At 40.8% G+C, this 22963-nt stretch overlaps 2 protein-coding genes across 6 annotated transcripts; one reads left to right on the forward strand and one right to left on the reverse strand.

Annotated features, from left to right (window-relative positions):
• Positions 1-1900: 1900 nt before the first annotated feature.
• LOC133431445 (uncharacterized) lies at positions 1901-8554 on the forward strand. 5 transcript variants are annotated; one of them, XM_061716809.1, is made up of 5 exons: positions 1901-2227; positions 2846-5683; positions 5933-6148; positions 7785-7952; positions 8096-8554. In XM_061716809.1, exon 2 carries the CDS (start codon positions 2860-2862, stop codon positions 3688-3690), a length of 831 nt encoding a protein of 276 aa, XP_061572793.1. In that variant the 5' UTR covers positions 1901-2227; positions 2846-2859; the 3' UTR covers positions 3691-5683; positions 5933-6148; positions 7785-7952; positions 8096-8554. The 5 variants fall into 5 exon arrangements, with proteins under 5 accessions (XP_061572793.1, XP_061572795.1, XP_061572794.1 ...); XM_061716811.1 differs by having other exon boundaries at positions 6024-6148; XM_061716810.1 differs by having other exon boundaries at positions 2846-5543.
• msh5 (mutS homolog 5) lies at positions 8128-22439 on the reverse strand. The gene is made up of 26 exons (XM_061716813.1): positions 22393-22439; positions 20467-20557; positions 20254-20377; positions 20062-20142; positions 19765-19818; positions 19527-19648; positions 19301-19410; positions 18381-18416; positions 17894-17976; positions 17762-17807; positions 17429-17567; positions 17239-17301; positions 17014-17142; positions 16818-16890; positions 16608-16717; positions 16340-16420; positions 16141-16228; positions 15953-16020; positions 15105-15223; positions 14894-15020; positions 13549-13698; positions 13270-13344; positions 9591-9737; positions 9272-9409; positions 9112-9185; positions 8128-9035 (listed from the first exon to the last, which is right to left on the reverse strand). Exons 2-26 carry the CDS (start codon positions 20551-20553, stop codon positions 8915-8917), a joined length of 2445 nt encoding a protein of 814 aa, XP_061572797.1. The 5' UTR covers positions 20554-20557; positions 22393-22439; the 3' UTR covers positions 8128-8914.
• Positions 22440-22963: the final 524 nt, after the last annotated feature.

A 22963-nucleotide genomic window follows, 5' to 3' on the forward strand; every position in this document is an offset into this window, starting at 1 on the left:
CTACATATTCAACCTTTAAGTCTGAAAATACATTTGTTCAATTTTGAATAATTTAGGGTATTTTTATTGGGGGGGACAATTCATGTTTTTCAGAAATTGGGGGGGACATGTCCCCCCGGTCCCCCCCGGGATCTGCACCCATGCTCCAGTGGCATTTCCCTCCACAAGTTCTGCTGAGGACGTCCTGTCATGTTACTATTGCTGAAAAGTCTCATCCACCTGCCCTCAGTGATTACAGATCAGTTGTCCGAATGTCCAAAATTTTGAGTTTTGTGAGGACGATTACTGGCCCAAGTAAATAAGCGAAGAATCACTTTTCAGGACCCTCTGTAGTTTGCTATCGGTTTGTGGTTGGCATCAGTGGCTTGGTTGACATGACTGCGTGTGTGGGTTTTCTTCAGGCTCTCCAGCGTCGTCACACAATCCAAGCCAAAGGTAATTTAGTGGTTCTAAAATTGCCCATAATGGAGTGAGTGTGAGTGGTTGTCTATCTATCTATGTGTGGTCCTGCTGTAGTCTGGAGACCACTGGGTCTTTTTGCCTGGAGAAAGCTGGGACAGGCTTCAGCAGGTCCCTGCAACTCTGAATAGGAAAAACAAGAAGTATAGATGATGGATGGAGGAACCAACTAGCTGCAGCTGGTCCAGCGTATTTATCAAACACTGTCTAGTCGAGGGGCTCTGTGTCTCACTGTACTCTATAAACACCTATTATTTAAGACTGTTTTATCATTGCAGGGAGCATATTCCCAAATAAAGTTGTGTTTCCCTGAAAGTTCTTAAATTAAGTTTAAGAGTTAGTTGGATTGATGATACAAGGAACAGATGTGTGTGTGAGGGGGAGGAGGAGAGGAGGGGGGTCACGGCGACATTTCAATGTGCCCCAGGAGGACATGAAAAACACAGCAAAAACTCAAAATCTTACCAGGAATATTTGTCTTATTTATAGTTAAAATGTCTCATTTGTAGTCAAAAAATCTCATAAAACAAGAGTCATCACCAGAAAAATAACTTATTTGACAATTTTCACCTTTTCCAAGTAAATTTTCACTTGAAATAAGTAGAAGAATCTGCCAGTGGGACAAGATTTATCTTCTCAAATATCCATCTGTTATTCTTTTTATTCTTTTTATATACTAGTATTTTTTATTACTATTTTTATTCTCCTTCTTCTTATTATTATTATTGTATATACTGTTTATAGTGTTTTTTTTATTATTACTGTGTGATATTGATGCCTCTTGTGTTTTGCACTATCCCGTTTGCTGCTGTAATCTGGAAATTTCCCCTCTGTGGGACTATTAAAGGATTTCTTATCTTCTATCTTATCTTCTCATTACAAGAAAAAAAATCTTGTTCCACTGGCAGATTTTTCTACTTATTTTAAGTGAAAATCTACTTGAAACAGGTGAAAATTGTAGTTTTTTTTTTCCAGTGATGAGTCTTGTAATGAGATTTTTTTTTTATTACTTAAAATGAGACATTTTAACTAGAAATAAGACAAATATTCTTGTTAAGATTTTGAGTTTTTGCAGTGAACATCCCCAAAAAAACTGCAAATGTTGGAGTCGTTGAAAAATTTAAATGCCCATGATTTATATTCAGCTGGGGGGCCTCTCCCATGTTTTATGTATTTACATTATAGATGCTGGATGGATGGAAGAAAGGGAAACTTCTTCAAAAACACTTTCTGGCTGATGATCGCAGAAAATAAACAGGGTTCACACACATTGGGACTGGCCTGGACCAGCCACAGATTCCCACGACCCCTCCTCTACACACACACACACACACACACACACACACACACACACACACACACACACACACACACACACACACACACACACACACACACACACACACACACACACACACACACACACACACCAGCGCTCCGCGGGCAGAGAGGCAGCTGACTGCACGCAGAGCGGCGTTGCTGCACCACTTTTTCTCTTTTTCTTTTCAAGCCAAGACTCTTATTCACTATAAAAGCTACATTTTCGGCTCAGCGGTTCTGCTGCACGCTGGTTCCCACTGTGAAACGACTGAGAGGGAAAAGAAGAAGAAGAAAAGAAGAAAAGCTTTAGTCTCAGTGAGAACTGGGAGAAAGTGTGGATTAACCGCTAATCAAAGTGGATGAGTGGGAGGAATAACGCAACTCGGGATTATGTATTTTGACAATGCCGAGGAGACTGTTTCTGCTTTGGATTTACGTTCAAAACCAGGCAAGTACCCCAGTCCTACTGTTTAGGCTGCCTTAACACAACAGGAAGTGAAATATTACAGTGAGCAACAGTGCAGTCGACCAAAAGAAAAAAAAAATAACTAGAATATAGCGCTTTTGATGTATGCGCAAAAACGAACGGAATAGGAGCCAAGTTGCAAAGGGATTTCTCATCTTCCGTCCCCCTTTCTCCCCCTGAATCGCTTCTTGTGTCCACTTGCTTCAGGAAAAAGATTAATTATGAGTTGAATTCGGTGCAATTTCCACGGCGGTATGACTCAATTCTTGTGACTGCAGTGAAATCGTGAGGTGAAATCATAAGATCCTGAACTGGGTCAGTTATTGATTGATTGGAGAGAGGGTTTTCCAATAGGAGTTGAGTCTGGGTTCAGTGGGGAGGCAGAGTGAGGAGACTGAGTTGCTCCACAGAGACTCTGGTGGAACTGCAGAGAGGTTGGCATCTCATTAACTGAGCCACATGTCTTATTAAAGCAGCTATTTCCTGTTGTGTGCAATGCAGAGTCAACTCTTCACTGTGAATGCCTCGTATTTTCCTCCACAGATGCTGCAGCTACAGTGATTTCATGTTTTAACTTTGTGTCTGTGAATCTCCGTTCAGTCTGAATCCAGAAGATGACAGTTGCCAGTCCATCCTGTAGCCCCACCTCCTCCCACTCCTCACCAGTTTGCCTCCAACAATGCCAGGGCCACCTGAGGAAATGTGAGCTCCTCCAGACAAACCTGCGTCTGGCCTCTGCCCCGGGTGTGTGGCTCCTGCTGGGTGCATTGGTGATGCTGGTGGGTATGAGCGTCGCGATTGCGGGCTACGTTTCTGCAGCACCGAGGCCGGTGGCCGGACGTGGCAGCACCCACGTCGAGAGGATGAAACTGGCCGGTCCCGTGGTCATGGGAGTGGGCCTTTTTATCTTCATCTGCGCTGCCACGCTGCTGTACGAGAACAGGGACAGCGAAGCCCGCAAACAAGGGACATCTGATGACCTCGAGAATCTGAAGGGGGGAAGTTGTTGGGAGGATTCGCAGGAACAGCCAAGCTTCGGTTGTCAGGAGCAGTGGGAGGATACAGATGGAGAGCAGGCATCCTGGGCCACTCCAACCCACATCCTCCCCCTCCCGAGTCAGAGCTCTCTGCTTCCCCAGGCTCTGACTCACTCCAACAGACACAACATCAGCAGCAGCACACCATCACCACCACCTCCTCTGGGGGCAGGGGGTTCAGATGAAGAGGTGGTGGAGAAAGGAGCAGGAGAAAGGAAGGAGCAGGAGGAGGAGAAGGAGGGAAAGTCAATTCTGCTGGCTCGAGTTCTGCACCACAAGGAGCCCACTCCTCCCCCTCCCTCCCCCTGCCCGTCCGTGTCCAAGAGCTCCGTCTGCTCGGACTCCTCCAACTCAACCCAGAGCAACTTCAACGTACGGACAGACTCTTTAGATCCACCTCAACAATGAACCTCCGCAGGCACTGTCTCGGAAAACACGCATGATGAGACATTCAAAGTTTCAAATGCACACACATGTGCAGACCATGCATTCCTCAATAAACAGCATTGGTGTTTGTTGGTACTTTGTAGTGTCTCCGAGTGGTGCAGTTGCTCTGAGTCACAATCTGTGGAGGGTGTTTGTGTCCAACATCACTTTCTGACTCACTCACATTTGAAAGATTAGAGCTATGCTGTTTGATGTCGGCTCACTATTTTGTTGTCTTTGAGCTCAGCCATGCCCTAAAAATCCCTAAAGCCACTATGGGTTTGACTATATTTGGACGTGAAGAGCTTTGCTGAAAAGTTATTTGGGTGCCATACTGGGAGATAAACATTCTCCCCCTCTTCTCCCTTCTCCCTTCTCACACTCGTGGTCACCGTAGAGACTGACTTAAGAGAATGACTCAGATTAGGTCTTAAATGAGTCTTATCTTTTCTCACGTGCAGTGTAATCGTCTCTATCTGGGAAAAATACTGTTTCAGTACAAACAAGGACAGAAGGCTACACTCCTCTCACTTGACACCTACAGCCAAACTATAAATACCAGCTGGTGCTCAGAGCCATGCAAGATCTAGATTTATACATATTTATATATCTATACTGTAATCTAACCTTTTCCCTTGGATTGCCAAAGTCTTTTGCTCAGTTTTCTCTCTTTGCACAAGTGTGGAGAGGGAAGTTCTAAACATTTTTCAGGGAGTGGATAGACAGAAATGTGCAACAACATTAAAAGCGAAGAAAAAAAAAACACAACCACACAAAAATTCTGGTGAAGCTGTTATGATTTATTCCTGACGTGCATGTACAGTGAAAAGCAGTTGTTGCTAGTTGAGTAATTGAAGTCTCACCCTCAAGGCTTCTTGACCTTTCACCCCCTATTTTTCCATCACGATTCCCTCCCAAACTGAATATTAGTGAAAACAGCAGATATAAAGCAATGTGGAGAACAAAGCACGAGGACAAAGCAAGGGAAAATGAGGCAGGTACAATTAAGCCAAAATGAGAACGTTTGAACAGTCGGGAGGGAAAGGGAGGGCGGATTTTATTTTAATTATTGCCAGTATTTCTCCTCCAGTCTTTAATTGCATGGGGGACCAGTTTGAAGGTTTTTATAGGTGCTTTAAGGACTGCTGAGTATTTCCTTGTTATTTGGGCCCATATTGGGATCCTGCCATCAAGATGATGACTGAGACTGAAGTGTGCACAAATCTGCAGCCCCACAGTTCCCTCACTAGAAACAGCACCCTTCCCTCTCTCAGACCAGTCAGTGGAGGAGTTGTGTAGGTACGGCATGCTAATCTCAGAGGCTGGATGTATATTTTAGTGGCAGGGATGAGATGTCTGACTCTTGCAAAGTCTTTCACATAAAGAGGCAGCTCATCCTTCCCGCTCTCCCATAAGAGAGCCCTGCTCAGCGTGACTGGGTCTGATGTGTTAGCATTTAGAAAGAAGAGAGCTTCACTGTCAGCCTGCAACCAGTGATTACTTTTAATCTTTTTGTATCTGAAACTGAACTGTCCGGAGGGAATCATGTCAGCACAGATATATATGCATGCAGAGATCACTGCAGCAGCACGCAGTTCAGGCACTCATCTCAGTCGTAGATGTGTATTTGTGTCTGTACAGCAGTGTTACATAAGTCAGCAGTGCAGGTTTTCTGCTGCATTGAGAATATAACTGAATCAAATCCTCTCCTCTCAGAGAGTATTGTGCTCGTGTGCGTGCATTGATACATATCTTAGCACGTGGACTGGGAGCCGTAAGCTGCTTAAGCCTGGGCTGACTCAGGACTCACACAGCTTCTGTTCCGTCACAGAAAGGTAAAGAAGTTACAATCAATCTTTTTTTTTTCATTTTCTTCATTTTAAAAATTCCAGATGAGGAAAAAGTGTTAATTTCACTGGAAATTGTCATCTGTTTTAACTGAAAAAGGAATTCAGTAAAGAAGTCATTATGACAGGTGAGAATGAAGGGAAGGGAGATGTTTGCCACCAGCGAGGATTAAATTAACCTCCGTTTACATCTGATATTCAGTTGTTATTCAGTAGAAACAGAAGGACTTGTGTGTTAATTTGTAACGCTGCCATTTTATCTTAAAACCAGCAATATACTTTAATCACATTTTTTGTAATCTAAGGAGACATAAAGTCCTTCTCGAGGCTGGTCTAGTTTTAAAGTTCTTCTTTTTTGTTGTAACAACCCTTTGCAGCCATTCCTAGAAATGCGTTTGACGATCCACACCCTTTTGGAGACTATGACAGGTGTCAAATGCATAACAAGCCTATTACTTACTAATCCAGTCTCAAGCCACCTCCCGGCTATCTCAGCAGTCCGTACGGTGCAACCAATGGAAGAATCATCCGGCTCAAAATGAAGGGACTACTATCCTGTGTTTTTGTCATAACTATGCTCACACTTGCTCAAGGTAAGCTCACTCTTTCAAAGTCTGAATTAGTTTTTAAAGGTGCCTACAATATCGAAACACAGGGGTGTTTCCAACACTGATTTAGAGGATGTTTTTCTACAAGGTGTAACTCAAACAGTATGTTCTCTCCTGAACCATTTCAAAAACCTATACAGATCATTTCAGGTGTGCAACTTGAAAACTAAATAAATTCCAGATAGTTATTCATGCTTATCATAAAAGTCCGGACTCTAAAGATGCTGATATGATGCATTCATCAATTTTGATCAAACTTGCAGCTCACTTAACATCAACCAGGACCCTTAACATTTTTCTATTTGTACATCATGTCCAGATTTGTGTTGTGTTAGACTGAAAGTATTTAGTTCATAAATAAATAAATGTAAATAATTGAAACTGAGCAAGAGGTGAAAAAAATCCGTAAACCCATTAAGCACAAGAAAATTGTTCAATAGAAATTCTGTTTTCAATTCAATTTTTGCACCATCTTAACTATAGTCAATTTTTTCATGAATCTGTAGATTAATTTCCTGGTAAATCTATTATTATAATTTATAAAAACAACTGAAAACTAACTTGTTTCCTCTGGTATAATCTGTGCAATATCAACATTTATTCACTTTACTATGAGACCAGTTTACTATGTGCAGCTTAACAATGAATGAAAAATCAATCCTACCTCTTTGAAGATTTTAATGAAGATTTTCTGCTGAAACGGATTAAGACAATACCACCTTACTTCTAATTGTTTGGATTTAAACACAGAATAATCACAAAAAACTGAAACAAAAACAAACATTGATATTATATATTTTTTAATCTACTAAGATCATGGAATCTGCAATATACTGCAAATTCCACGTATTCCACTGCCTTAGGGAGACTCGACTTAAACAACAAGCGTCAGATGTGGCTAAACATATAGTACCCCAACTCACCTCCTCAGTGTGCTCGTTCAGCTGAGGTCACACTAATAAGATCAAGCAGGATAAGGATTTCAAGTCACACTGAAATGCAATTGAGGAAATGAGTAGTGAGACTAGGTGGGTTTGACCACCTAGTGAACTATTGCTGCTTCAATTCTCTGACTTGCAGTCTATGCTTTGGTGCCCTTAGGTAAGGTGTTCTTCACTTAAAAGTGTCCCTAGATAAAAGCATCTACAGAATTAAATATAATATAAACCCTACCTGTGCACTAACATGCTGTTTTTCAGTAATAGCAGGCATTCTTTTCAGTTATTTAAGAGTAAAATGGCACTGTTAATGGAATTAAGAACGTCCGCAGAGGAATGACTGCTTTAAGAGCCTCAGACTTGCAGCACTCACTGATTACTGCAAGTTACCTTCTCACAAAAACAAATTCCAGACTGCCGCAGAATAAACTAAATATTTCTGAGATGTTGAAGTACTAAACAGCATGTTTTGCAATGTTGGTCTCGAGTTTGGCTTGATGTTCTAAATTGTTGCATGCAATACTTTCCATATCCCGTATGTGCAGCTTGTAACTGTAGCTTTTTACCTTATTCAGCTGTCATAGTGACATACATTGCTTTTTTTTGCCTTGTTGTTAATGTAGATGAGGAACATGTTTTGTACATTAAGAAAACGTAGTACCAGTGGTATTTTTTGGGCTCAGGTGGGGAAAAAGAGCAACTGGAGCAGCTCATGGAATCAGTGGGATTAGAAGAAGACCAAGAGTATCTGAAGTGTTTTCGTTGCGATCTGGGTTTCTGGGATGCCTGTTATACAACTAAAACCAACTGCAGCCTCGGGGAGCTATGCTACACCGGCCGTGGGAAGGCAGGTGCGTTGAGTAATACTGTAAATTGTAATTGGTGTGTATTTTGTGTCTACTAACATCTAAGCATATGAAATGATGTGAGATTATGTAGGGATTTTTCAGTTGTTATATTGAATAAACTGAATGCAATTATTCTCTCTCCACAGCTGATTCTCTGGATGTAAAGATGTTGGGCTGCACAAAAAAAGAGGAGTGTAACGTGGAGACCACAGTGGAGGTCTTTTTAAAGAAAAACATCTTCGTCATGACCAAACACTGTTGTGACACACCTTTCTGCAACTCGGCATGCAGAATTTCAATCTACACACTTTTGCAGTTCACTGCCTTCTTTACGACCTGGCACCTCACTGACGCCTCGACAGGATAATAATAAAACTGGCATTTATTTGTTTTCGCTGTTGGAAAAGACTTTGTGAAGTGGTGCTGAAAAAGCCATATAGTTAAGAACAAAAAAAAAATGCTAGTTTAACAAAATTGTTGCAGTGAGTAATGAATTTAGAGATACTAGATAATTATAGAATAATAGATATGTATTACATAACCCATAAACATTTAAATAGTGAATAAATAAGACAGTGACAACGTACAAATGTCCACACCGCACTTACACAAACAATACAGCTATTTTATATTTTACGTCTTTATCACAAACCTTTGCATCAAATGGAAGATAATAAATGTTTCTGTTTTAATACGATAAAGTATAAGTTATGTATTCTGTATCACTCTACCCTGATGCCTATGTGCTATTACCAGAACTCAACTGAAAAAATGTATTTTACATCTTTATCACAAACCTTTGCATCAAATGGAAGATAATAAACGTTTCTGTTTTAATATAATAAAGTGTAAGTCATGTATTCTGTATCACTCTACCCTGATGCCTCAGCGCTATTACCGGAACTCAACTCAAAAAATGAAGAATTAAGGCTGTAGAATCACATTTACCCCCGCAGCGTCAGTGTTCAGCTGCGCTTCAGCAGCTCTCCAGCAGAGGGTAGGAGCTCATCTTTCATGAATCTCTGAAGATCCAGATCTTTGTCCTCCAGGTCGAGGCTCAGGAACTTTTCCACCACAGACGTGCACCTATCAGCCATATATTTCTATTTGTCACACAGACAGGTCTTAAATTGTCCTTTTAGCTTATTAAAGTGTGACAAACCTCTTAGCCTGTTCATCTGATGACGCTTTATCTACGGGCTTGATGGGCTTCCCTGTTCTGTAGTGTTCAGACACCTTAAAAGAAAACAAAAAAAAACATGGTCTGTCAGCACATGACAGTGGATCCTTGCGTGAGAATGTGCATAGTTTTATGTGGTTACCTCCACTGCTCTGTGTATAAGGCAAGTTGGCAGGCCTGCCAGTGTTGCGATGTTGGCAGCGTAGCTGGACTGACACATCCCTTCCTTTAGCTGGTACAGAAACACCAACTCATCTCCATCCATGGCTGTCTCTAGGGTCTAACAATCACATGCACAGATGCACATACATTCACATTAACAAAATGTATTTGACAGAAAATAATCAAGGTTTCATAGCTTAACTGGTCTTTTCTTTGTTTCTACTCTCACCACTGTTCTCTAGCATATTATAATGGTATAATGCCTCAGGAAACATATCAGTGTCAGGGACCGACCCTACCAGGAAAGACAGCAGGTTACTGGACGGTAGCAGGCCCAGGTGGAGCAGACTGTGGAAGTTAGTTGCCAGCAGAATGTGAGGAACATCCACTACAGCTTTTCTGAGCCAATGAGAGATTGATGCGGCCAGTAAGGAAAGTCCATCCACCTAAAGGGTTGAAAAAAAAAAAAAAAAAAAAAAAAAAAAAAAATCACACCTTTCTGAGCAAGTAAGAAGCGTCAGTTTCAATTCAGGTGGAACTCTTCATGCAAACCACTTATAAAATGACATGGATTTGTTATTGTAGCACGGTGGATGCTACGGGGGCCCGACCGAAGGATGGAGAGGACACGGCGTTTCGTGCAGACCCTTCTTTATTACACCCAAATCACAACACAGTGCACAAGCATGGCACAGCAGCAGCTTCTCAGTCTCCCACCTCCCCAGCTGCAGTCTCCCAGTCCTTATCAAGGCTGGCAGAGTGGAGAGGCTGATGGGACACACCTGTTTCCCATCCACCTGAGTGGCTGCAGCTACTCCACTCTGCCACACACCCCCAACGACAAACTCGAGCCGGGGTCCCTCCGGCCGAGCATACTCCCCCCCCCGCCCCCTCGGAGCGGGAGAGGAACCCTCCGGGCTTCCCGGTCGGGGGGTCGTCCCCGGCGTCGGCCTGAGCAGTGGAACGGTCGGGGTGGTCGCCCCCGGCGTCGGCCCGACCAGCGCAACGGTCGGGGGGGGCGACCCCGGCGTCGGCCCGGTCGCCGTGGACAACGCTCTCCTGGCCGGGCCCGTGGTGGCCTCGGGCCACACGGTGCGCCCCGGACCGCCTCCTCCGTGGCGTAGTCCTGCGCCAGCTGCCGGTCCGCCTCCGGGACCGCCTCCTCCTCCTCCTCCTCCTCCGCAACGCAGCCCTGCTCTGGCTGGTGGTCCGCCTCCGTCCCTGCCGTCGCTGATGGCGGCTGCGCCTCCGCAGCCGCCTCCCCAGCCAACTCCGCCTCCGTCTCCCCCTCCGTCTCCGTCTCCGCCGCTGACTCCATCCCCGGAGCCGTCGCCTGCCGGCCCGCAGCTTCTGCCTCACGGCCTCTCAGCTGCGGCGCCACCAGCGCTGCCGCGGTGAACCTCAGACGGGGTGCAGGGATGGGTCGCTCCGCGGGTCCCGTCGCCTCGGGAGCCGTCGCTTGGCGGCCCGCAGCTTCTGCCTCCCGGCCTCTCAGCTGCGGCGCCACCAGCTCCTCCCGCGTTGCTGCGGCGGCCCTCAGACGGGGTGCAGGGGCGGTGGGTCGCCCCGCGGCCACCAGGGCTTCTATGGCGGCCAGCTGCCGCTCGCCCTGGTCCCGGAAGGCGGCCGCCATGCCCGCCATGGCCCGGGCGAGCGCGTCCAGGGCCCGCTCCGTGCCTCTCTCGTCCATTCTTCGGGCCCCACGTTGGGCGCCAGATGTAGCACGGTGGATGCTACGGGGGCCCGACCGAAGGATGGAGAGGACACGGCGTTTCGTGCAGACCCTTCTTTATTACACCCAAATCACAACACAGTGCACAAGCATGGCACAGCAGCAGCTTCTCAGTCTCCCACCTCCCCAGCTGCAGTCTCCCAGTCCTTATCAAGGCTGGCAGAATGGAGAGGCTGATGGGACACACCTGTTTCCCATCCACCTGAGTGGCTGCAGCTACTCCACTCTGCCACAGTTATCAAGACAAAAAAACTAAGAAACAAACAGGACCTTTCTTCTGATAAATCTCTGGATAAAAAGTTCCCACCATCAGAAGTTCCTCTTTCGTTGTGACAGAATAACAAATAACAGTAAACATCTCAGTTAAATGAATGTTAATGTCCCAGTTCACCACTGAAAACTACTAACAATCAGTTATTGTGCCAGAGCAATCAATATAAAAGCAACTTTTTATCTTAATTATGGTTTGCTTTTCTGGTTTCAATTACCGGTAAATACATTTGAATTCATTCATTTTTCAAAATTAAACATGTTTACTTTGATACTTTCATCAGTTTTTCTTGTCTGGCTACAGTTAAATGTGCAAACATGCATCATCTTCAGGAAAGCAGCAGTTAGGATCAGCAGAGGGGGAGAACTTGTTTTGATCTCTGACTCTGAGTGAGTAAAGTGAAAGAGGAGAACATGCAACATAAGCGCCTTCCACCCGTGTCACTTCTATATAGATTTGTATCCCTCTGGTTTCCTTGTTGCATAATTAAGTTGTAAGACAACGCAGGTTATCACCTTCGTACAGAGATCTAGTTAATATACAGTGATTTTTTTGTATACATCTGGAAGTTGGAGAGTAATTTGGGTAATATTTAGTTATCAGTCACCGCTGGCTCTGATTTTCATCTGCTAACTCCCTGGGGCAAAGTGCAGACAATTCAGCTGTTTTTGTTTTTCTTGTTTATTGTTGGTGTTTTTTTTGGTGCACTGCAGAGTTAAAGATGCTTTTTTTTGTGCTCACATAGCAGTTACTTTCAGCCACACCTGCCTGGTGCTATGTGAACACTGAAAAAAAAAACTGCAGAGGTCGATGAGTCCCACAGATTTAAGTGGTCCATTATAAGGAGTGACCCTAACCAACATTATCATATTGTTCTTGCAAATTTGATTCAATATTTTAACAAAAATGCTATTTTACATCCTTCAAAATTACTACTTATGATTATGAAGATGGAAAACATGAATCTTTGCAGTTATGTCACTACCTTTAATCTAGATTTTAAAACTCCAATATTGTACTGCTCTATCTCAAAAGATAGTCTTCACAATCAAGTCCTTTCTAGTTTTCAAATATGTCCTCTTTTACCTAAAAACTTAATTTCTGCACTCAGATTCATTGCCCTGCTTTGCACTGAAAAAATAAATAAAACACCATATTTGATTCCAAACAAAGCTTTTAAGCTGAACAGGTATTTAATTAACCGGTTCTACTGATAAATGTTGGCAAGTCATCTGCTGAATCCAGTCTAGAACATGAGCTGTCAAGAACAGAGCAAAACAGCACATAAGTGATGACAATGACACTGTATCTGTAACTGTATTGTCGTACTTGTTTCACAGTAATCCGAGAACACAAAATGATATTACAGTTTTGCAAGTGGATGGATAGAAGAAGCTCAAACTGCAGAGCAGAGCATTTGTATGCACAACACTCAGCATGTGTGCAGAAACAGAGTATCTAGGGAAAGCAGAGGTGATTTGCAAACAAGGAGGGACATTTTGAGTGTGGGGAGTTCTGAGGGATAAAGAGCACAATATCTAAGAGTGAAGGCATGAAAGACAACTCAAGGTAAAATGAAATTCTCTTGATGAAAGATAGTAATATACACCTGCTTCTTTTACATTTCCTTTTTATTCTGATGCATTCTTATATTTTCTTTTGATAAATATAACTGGTTTGGATTTTCTGTGTCCCTCTGCAGTGTAGCTTAGCAGACATGGATGAAACTCACACTTCACTTTCTCTTCTACAGTAGATGTAACAGTAACAGTCTGAGTTGGATGTGGACGTGAGAACAAAACGATTTTTAAGAAAGAACCTCTCGATCTGCCGGTCTAAAAGGCTGCAGCTCTGCTTGCCTTAGGTGACACGTGTTGGGCTGACCTGAGTGACTGTTTCACATTAATGACACTGTGTGTCCTTGTTCTGCACATACACATGTACTTAATTCTCTGCTTGAACTGTTCCTTCTTACTGTGTTGGTTCCTTTTCCAAATTCATCGATGAGTAATAATGAGTTGCCAGTGCTGCTGTTAAGAGCTTGAGCCATCTGGAGGAGAGAACAACAAACTGTTGGACAACATGTTATTTCATTGTTTGTGATTGTGATGGTCGTAGAAGGAACAACCAGTGCTTTACAAAACATTCCTAACACTTGGAGAGAGTGAGCAGAGCCAGAAGACTCCCGTGTTGAAGTTTAATCTACTGTATTTGTACACCCACACATAAAAGAGTGTCTGTGTGAGAGCAGTACCTGGTTGAGGTCTATCATGAAGGTGCTGAGGCCCACAGACACAGACTCTCTGCTCTGCATGCGTGTAAATATCCCATCCACCAGACCGATCTCTGCCTCTTTTGCCGGCACGTCTGAGCCAATCAGAGCCATGAAAATGATTAGACCCACCTAGCAAAATCAAAATATGATCGGTCAGTGAGTTATTTCATGTGACTGTGACATCAGGACGTCTCCAACCTAGGTTGAAACATGAAGTCTTACATGAAAAAAACAACAAAAAAGAAATCACTTAATAATCATAGCTCCAATAACATTTAAATTAGGTCAAGGATTCTTTTCATAACTAACAAAGAGAAAGGATTTGGAAAAGAAAGGAACATATAAATCATTACAGCAGTCTATGAAGTAGAGCTCATGAATATAGATTTATAAAGTAGATTATATGCAGTGACTAATTTTAGATCTTCCACTTGATTAGTTCCACTTTTTTTTTGTCCAATAGCAGTCTCTACCGCAGCTGCTTCACTGCATGTAGGGAACTCATCACTGGGTGTATCTGTAGAAGACTAGAAGAAAAAGATCTATGCAGCCCTAAACGTTAGTGACAGGTTCAGCCATGTACACTCACTGTGACAAACCCCAAAAATCTGACTTGGCAGCAAACTGATACAAAAGGATTAAGGAATATACTCCCGTATTCTCTGCACTATAGGGCGCACTTAAAATCCTTATAATTTCTCAAAAAACGGCAGTGTGCCTTATGATCCCGGGCTATGTATGAATTGTATGAATTCTTGTTCTGCTTACTGACCTCAAACCAATTTGATGTCAAAATGTTTTAGTGCGACTGTGGTAAGCGACGAAGCCGCTCCGCTTGATTGATTGTCGGACCATTCAGCTGACACATTAAAGTCGGTCCTTGTTTGACTATGGGTTGTAACGTCAGACAACGTTAGATAACTAATTATGTAGCGCTGGCAGGCAACCATCAGCCAACCTTAGCTTTTTAGCGCAAACCCAATTTTCAAATCTATATCAAAATCTAATTATAATTAATATAATCGCTGGCAACGATGAACCAACCTCCCCCTACCTCTTCCACTTTTTATTTGTGGAAGACGAATCATTTAAAATGTGAGTTTATTTTCTGTATTTGTTACAACTGAACGATATTCTGAGTTATTGTGAATGAGTTGAATAAAGTTTGACTTACATGACTGTTTTGTTTTGCTTTATTTATGTATTATCATGCGCCTTATGTATGAAAATAGATATTGATAATGCATTGATAATGCACCTTATAATGCGCCTAATACTGATATTGCCATACTTATATGCTCTGGTCGTGGACAGGCTTCCCTACCTGTTTGAGATAAATGCTCTTGCCAGATGAGTTGGGGCCAGTAATGATCTTGACTCTGCCCTCTGAATCAGAGCTGTGGAAAGAGTTGGCCACAAACACGGGGGAACACAGCTCCAGTAGTGGGTGTCTAGAAGAGCAGTTGTGTATAAAATGGTGGCATGTTCTACTGTCTATTAATATTGTACACTAGAGTTGATGTGTGGGTGCCTACCTGCCCTGTGTGACTGTTATCTCCCTGTGGTTGGCAAGCTTGGGTGCGGTGTAGCTGTACTCCTGAGAGGCCGAGCTCAAAGCCATCAGACAGTCCAGTTCAGCAGCGAGATCCAGAACCTCCACAATAAATACAATGAACGTGCTGATTAACAGAGCAAACCTCCTTACCTGAGACAAAACAGCTGCTACGCCATACACAAACCAATTGCCTACTGAGAGTGAAATGCAAGCTACTTATCTGTCCATATTTGGGGAAAACTACTAAGATATGATAAATGTTAAGCAGACTGAGAAAAAAACGAATCAGAATATGATGTGGTAAATGCTGATTTAAGAGCTTTCTCTAAATGTTAACTGTAAAAAAAAAGTAGTACGAAGTGAGTTAAGAAATAGAGATTTTGAAAGCCATATTGCATTTTATAAAATGTTGAAACTTGTAATTCACAACAAAGTTCGGAGCTTATTTTCTCTTAATTAAACTGCCAAGTTGCAATTTGCCTAACACCTATAACTGACTATCCAAAGCAAAAAAGTGTAAATATATTAATCCATTAGCTAACCTTAATGCTCATTCTGCCCTGAAAATAACAATAGCATGTATACTTATCAATCAAGAGACACATATTATACTTGTTAGAAAGAACCTGCCAAAAGATCAGGACATGTTTCATGATAAAAATAAAACAATCCAAGTAGAGGAACAGTTAATCACAATAAAATCCACCCACACACAGTGAAAGCATTACTGATGCTCACAATCACGAATCCCTTTCAGGTGCTCATAGAGTGGGGGGGGGTCATGTTTAATACACTCTAAACTGGAGATCCTCAGGGAGGCCCACCAACCTGATAGAGGGAGCTGCTCCTCTCCAGGACTGCATTCTGCAGCTGTGTCATTACTGCCACCTCCATGTCTGAGAGAGAAGACGTTCACCCCCAGGTAAAGTATGAAAAAAAATTATTTAAAAAAGTGTTGTGCAGATATCAGGAAAACAGCTACCAAGTGATCATTTTGTGAGAGAGAAAAAAAACACCTTGAATATCACAGTGCAAGTCTCCTAGAAGGTCATCTAGTTCTCTGGTCCTCTGGCTGCGGTAGTGCAGTCTGTCCTCTGAGAGAAACTGGCACACACATAGATAAACACAGAGATAGCACAGACAACGGAGGTACATGAGCAATTCTGTGATTCTCTTAAGTGTTCACACAGAAACTTCACATGATTACAAACACACCATAAAATCAAGGCCCTCCATCTCAAAATCCTCTTTCTCCACCATACTAGGCAGCCGAGGAACAGAGAGCAGGAATCCAATCTGTGAAAAGACACTAGAGCCTGATACAAAACCCCTGACACACAATGAGAAGCAAGTTCCTTATCTGTAAACATGTATCCAAGTAATAATAAAGTATATGTGAAGAGATACAAAGTGAGTAACAGAAAATTGGGTTTTGGGAGAAGATCTAAATCAGTTATTAGTTGTGCTGAAGTAAGGATCTGACCAGAGGGATATAAATGACACAACAGGAAGGGATTTGTGGGTCCAGCTGTTCAAGCTCTCTTCTGGCAACATCTGTCAGGAAGTCGGAGAGCCCCACCATCCTCCTCTTCTCTAACAGGGGGACAGAATGTGAGTACTGCAGAACTCGGATCAAAGAGAATACAAAGGGCCCAAAGGGCTTATAATTAAAAGAACATTTGACTGCACTTACTCTCGTCGATGGCAGGATCCACATTTGGTTTAATGGTGAAGCGATTCTCCTCTGAACTGGTTTCAAAATCCACCTTACAGATACAGATCTACCTTACTTTTTTCCTCACACTTAATAATAATAAAAGTCATAAGAAGCACAACTCACTGCCACAAAAGCAAATTGTTTATATGTTTTGTGTAAAAGAAGAACTCACAACTCGACTGATGAGAGAGGAAATATGCTGGAGATCATCAGAGAACCCCTCACTGATATCGTGAAACAGCTGAATAGACTGAGGGAGATGACGCACTGAATCCCTGATACAAACCGCACTGCATACCGTCTGACAAACAAGCACAAACACACATTTTTGTCAACATTTACCAGAACCTGTTGCATAACAAAAATACATGTTGTAACAGCCTATTCTGGTTCCAACCTTGTAGAGGCTCTGCCAGTCAGTCACTTTGGTGTTTGAGAGAGCCATACGGCGAAGAAGACTCTACCCCAGACACACAGAGAAACAAACACATTCATGTAAACCAGTCTCAACTGATGGCATGGTATTACGTTTCAGACGATGCCTCAGAAGATTAGAGGTGAATATGGCCACAGATTCAGTTTGTTACTGGTATGTTTCTGATGTTGCGTAACGAGGCCCGCAGGGTACTCAGGACATCTGAATTCCGAGGTGAGGTAAAAAAACGTATCACTTCCTGCCTCCTTCGTAACACTACCAGGTCCCGTGTCGGCCGCAGAAACCACTGACTGTCAGAGGAGAGATTGTCAAGTACACTTACTGAAATTCTATTAAACAGACTTCATATCTTTCAAAGTAAATGCAGGATCTTAAATAATTATTAAAATAATAATAACAAAAACTAATTATTTTCTCATACAGGTGATCAAATACCCCTTGTTTAGTTTCATTTTGCGTAACCAGACACAGAGGTATTTTTTACCGTAGAAGTCTGGAGCCAAACTTGCACCTGCAGCGGTTGAGTATGCCTGCAAAGCACAAACAAAACAAGTGCTTCATGTAAACAGCTTTTAAATGGAAAGACATGTTCATTTCTACCGTCTGAGCTGCATACCATAAAGACTGAGACCTTCCTTTTCACCTGAATGCAGCTTGTACACTGACGGGTGCGGATCTGATTTGAAGATTTGGAGCACACTGGATACAAATACAAATACAAAACTTTTGTCTTTGCTTTAGTTGGACAAAAGTTAAATACATTTAAAATCAATTCAACAATTTGACCATTTTACACAGGTGAAAATATTGTGTTTGGTTAATTTAACTACATTTATAAGAAATAGAAAACAGTCTTCAGAGATGTTACAAAACATAAAACCAGCAACTGGGAGGGACAATCACCCTCAGCTCTGCCTGTTTTACTTTTCCCTGCCTACAATAAATTGGTTGTTGCCAGGTTTTTTCAAAGCTTGAAGAAGAACCCACAAGCTAACCAATTCACTTTAATCAGGTGTTCTGGCGCAGGGAAACATGGGCTTGAATGCAGCTCGTGATTGATTTAGGACCTCACTGTCCTTAAACATTAAATATTGAACACTGACCTGTAGGTGTCTTTATCAATATACACCACACCTTCACTATATTGGGAAAACAAACAATTACTTCAGAAAATGTATAAGATTTATGCAGAGAAACTTGTGAATCACATTAGACAGCTTTGGTTTGCTAAGGAATAGATATTAGATATCCTTACACATTAAAATGAAGAGCCATGAGTTAGGGCTGGGCGATATATCGATATTTTAATATATATCGATATATTTTCAAACGCGATATGGTACGAGACAATATCGTTTATATCGATTTCATTTTTTTTTTTTTTTTATATAGCTTATTTTGTGACAAATTGACTTGAATGTTTTATTTGAGATTTGCACAAATTTTTTGTTATTTGCACAACCGTCAACCTCAGTGGAAAAGTCTGCCTGTATTAATTGTATTAATTGCACAGTGTATTTTAATTTAATTGTTATGCAGGAAAGGGATATTTGTTTTATTTTATTCAAGAAGCATTTTTATTCTATATATGCAGTTTTTTTATTTCATTTGTTTTATACATTTTGATATTGTGCAGACCTCTGTTAATAAAGGAACCTGTGTGACATTTAGCATGAGGCTTTGTATTAAAACTGACTGTTTTTTTAAGGGTTTGCCTCAGAAAAAAATGAAGCTAACAGAGATGCTATGCTATAATGCTTTGGGGGAAACCCCAATTATGGCACAGAAAAAATATCGATATATATCGAGTATCGCCATTCAGCTAGAAAATATCGAGATATGACTTTTGGTCCATATCGCCCAGCCCTACCATGAGTACATGTATAAAACCTCTGATTCTAAATATAGAGCAGAAAAGTCACTGAACTAATAAAAAAATAAATAAGTTGAAGGGCCTCTCCATGAAAAACATTATAACTGCTGGATGCATGTGTACGTGCACAACTTAATTCTTGTTACGTACAGTGTGTAGGCATGGAAGTGTAGGATTGGAACTCCAACACTGCTGTCTTCCAGCTCCACTCCCACTCTCCTCCTGTCCAGACATTTCAGCAGAGCACCCACTGCCCTGAGCTAACCAAACAGATGCACATAAGCAGTCAAATATAGGAAAATCATGGCTACTACAGAACCATGATCAGCTCCAGCAAAACCATGAAGGAAAACTGATGTACAGACACTTGGCTCACCATCAGGGGCGAGTCAAAGCTAATGCAGGAGGAAAGGTAGGACATTTTGTCTCTTTCTGACATGCTGCCTGGAAGGAAAGGTATATGAGCAGAGAGAAGCCTCTGCTTGCCAACCTCCAAACCTGCAAAATTCAATAATGATGCACAATTAAGCAGCTATTTGTGGAAAATTGACATTTTCATGCAAAAATGCCTGAAGAATGAAGACATATGATTCCATGCGTGGGTGGCTGTTTACCGAAGTCAACATATGGATAAGTTACCACCTCTGGTGAGTAGAGTGGGTTGGATGCTGAAGTTCAAAAGAGAAAGTTTTATTGACAAAAGTAATACTTTCACACTAGGTAGTTTAAATGTCCTCAGTAAAGGTAAAACGCAGCGTATAACAGCGGTACAATCTTCCCCTTATCACATTTACTGGCCACAGTGTCAAACATCCCTAATCTCATTGAATTCCCTTGACCCAGAAACAAGTTGTTCCACATTACATCTAAACAAAATACTCTTTGATCCTCTTCTCTCTTGCAAAGCTCACCGAGTTGATGAAGATAGCGAGTCATGGAAAATTCCATCTTTGCACTTGTAATGATCACATGGGGACTAATCGCCTGAATAACTGAACAACAGAAAAACGTGACGTGAATAAACAGGAATATAATTACATCTTTAGGCTATCATAAATTTTAGTATTCTTAAGGGTGACACTGGCATTTTATCTTGTGTTTACCTCTGGCCAGCAGATGGAGATTGTGAGTATCAGGAGTATCTAGCATGTAGTGTAAAGATGAGTCCTCGCTGTCATAGAAGCAAAGACCCACCTGCCCATGTTGTACCAAAACACTCAATAAAATCTACAAATAAACATGAAAACACAAAGAGGGTTATTTGAATGCTTTAAGTATCCAAAATACTACTCAGACATGTGACCATCTGGGCTTACTAGAGGTGAGTCGTCCTCTTCTTCCTCTGCATTACCTGCAGGACCTCCAAAAACCATGCCTGCTCCTCTTCTCAGGTCCTCCGCCATCAGCCTGAAAGAACCAGTTCAATAATATTGATAGCTGATCTTGTCCTCTCTCAGGGTTCATACACATTTTAACCAACAAATTTCCATGACTTTTCCATGATTTTCCCGTGACTTGGCAGCAAGTTTCCATGGCTATACATGACCTCTAAAACATCAATGTACTGTATGAATGAAATATACAAATAAAACTATGTGAAAAATCAGCACAGTGGAGATCTAATGACAATTATGGTTTTATACAAAATAAACATTTTTTTAAATTAACACTGATATACCAGCAATATGTTGTAGTATATATTGTATAGTAATCTAACTGTAATAATAACCGATCTGCATGATGCGCAAGATGCTAGGCACGTGAGAACGTGTGAGACTTCAATACGAAATATTTATTGATCAATTTCAAATCTATCTTATAGGCTGTTATTATTATTATTAGTTATTATATTAGAAAAATACATTCCATGACTTTTCCAAAACTTTTGGGGTGAACTTATGTTTCCAAAACTTTTGGGGTGAACTTATGTTTCCAAAACTTTTGGGGTGAACTTATGTTTCCAAAACTTTTCCAGGCCTTGAAAATGACATTTTCAAATTCCATGACTTTTCCAGGTTTTTTCCAAACGTATGAACCCTGTCTCTCACTTGGAGTTTTACATATATCCAATATTCTTTTTCATTGCTGTTCATGCTCATTCATCGCTCAGTGCCATCAACATCCTGGATGAGGAGTTGCTTCTCTTCTGTCATGAAGGAGATTTTTTTTTGCTTCCTCCATTTTGATGTGACTCCAAAACCTGCTCCCCTTCAGATTATGTTTTTAATCAGTCAGATACTGTTTGCATGCACTTTCATAGCTGTTTTCAAACATGTTTGACAGTAAACTTTAAACGTGGGGAAACCATTTATCTTTGCAAGCTGTGAAATAAACAATAAAATGCCAAATTCCTACCCAAACACGGTCAAGATTTTTGTTTACACTGCAAAAACTCAAAATCATATCAGGAATATTTGTCTCATTTCTAGTTAAAATGTCTCATTTTTAGTCAAAAAATCTCATTACACTTAAAACAAGAGTCATTACCAGAAAAATAACTTGTTATTTGACAATTATCACCTGTTTCAAGTAAATTTTCACTTGAAATAAGTAGAAAAATCTGCCAGTGGGACAAGATTTATCTTCTTATTACAAGCAAAAAAATCGTGTTCCACTGGCAGATTTTTCTACTTATTTTAAGTGAAAATCTACTTGAAACAGGTGAAAATAGTTGTTTTTCCCAGTGAGGAGTCTTGTTTTAAGTGTAATGAGATTTTTTTGACTAAAAATTAGACATTTTATTCTTGTTAAGATTTTGAGTTTTTGCAGTGTAGTCACACTATACATGCAAAATATTAATGAGTAAAACCGATTGGCTTTACAAATTGTATGTATTATTTATTTATTTTTGCAGCCATCATCGTATAATGAGTAACTTTAATAAATATTTACCGAGTTAAAACTGAATGCACCATGAAGTAGCTGACAGTTACTGTAAATCACATTCATACACTTATCTTAACTAAGCTCTTTATCACAAAACGCTTCTTGATTAATTAAAGATAACATTTAAAATCGCAGTTGACGAATGTTTTGTTGTAGTTATCAAGTTACTTTCCGATTAACGTGCTAGCTTAAGATAGCTGAAACAAACACAGTCATCACGGCGGTGACAGGATTGAGCCTCTAAAGTTTACAATTGTGTTTCAAAAACTAGCCTCTTATATACACTTGTAAACGTCATCTTATGTTAGAAAGAGAGTCAAAAGTGTATAGATGTTAAAGTACGTAACACTTGTTACCTGTAATCTGGTTCACTCTGGTTTAATTCGTCTTTAAAGTGTTTCAGGATGGCCAGCTCGGTAGACAGACGTGTGGAGGTCAAAGGTAAATATAGATCTTAACCAAAGAAACGTGAATTTGTGAATTGAATTTTTTGTGAATTGAATTTATTTCGAACATGTATATAAAAAATAAAAATAAAAATAAACAGTAACTTCTTCATATGCACATAGGTTCGAAAAAGGAGTAGGAAGAAGTATACAGTTTTTCCTAGTTCCTACCCCTTTATAACTCTATGAATTTATATTATTGCTATTATTATATCCACACAATATCCATATAAATATAGTCTATATGAATACTACATAAACATGCCTATTACTACATAATTATCCATATAAGTATATAGAAAATATAAATATTACATAAATATTATATCAATATATAGAAAATACAAATATTATATAAAGGTATATAAATATATACTATATAAACTACATAAATATATATATATATATATATATATATATATATATATATATATATATATATATATATATATATATATATATATATATATATATATATATA

Source organism: Cololabis saira, chromosome 3 (genome assembly GCF_033807715.1).
Source record: "Cololabis saira isolate AMF1-May2022 chromosome 3, fColSai1.1, whole genome shotgun sequence".
In the NCBI taxonomy this organism is placed as follows: Eukaryota; Metazoa; Chordata; class Actinopteri; order Beloniformes; family Belonidae; genus Cololabis; species Cololabis saira.

What these genes read in the sequence shown, in the direction of transcription:
- LOC133431445 (XM_061716807.1), top strand. Translation starts at nt 2,860, where the DNA reads ATGACAGTTGCCAGTCCATCCTGTAGCCCCACCTCCTCCCACTCCTCA.
- msh5 (XM_061716813.1), bottom strand. Translation starts at nt 20,553, where the DNA reads ATGGCGGAGGACCTGAGAAGAGGAGCAGGCATGGTTTTTGGAGGTCCT. An exon ending in GCAACATCAGAAACATACCA is followed by an intron (nt 17,302 to 17,428) that starts GTAACAAACTGA and finishes TGTCTGGGGTAG; the next exon opens with AGTCTTCTTCGCCGTATGGC. An exon ending in ATAACAGTCACACAGGGCAG is followed by an intron (nt 15,021 to 15,104) that starts GTAGGCACCCAC and finishes CTGCTCTTCTAG; the next exon opens with ACACCCACTACTGGAGCTGT.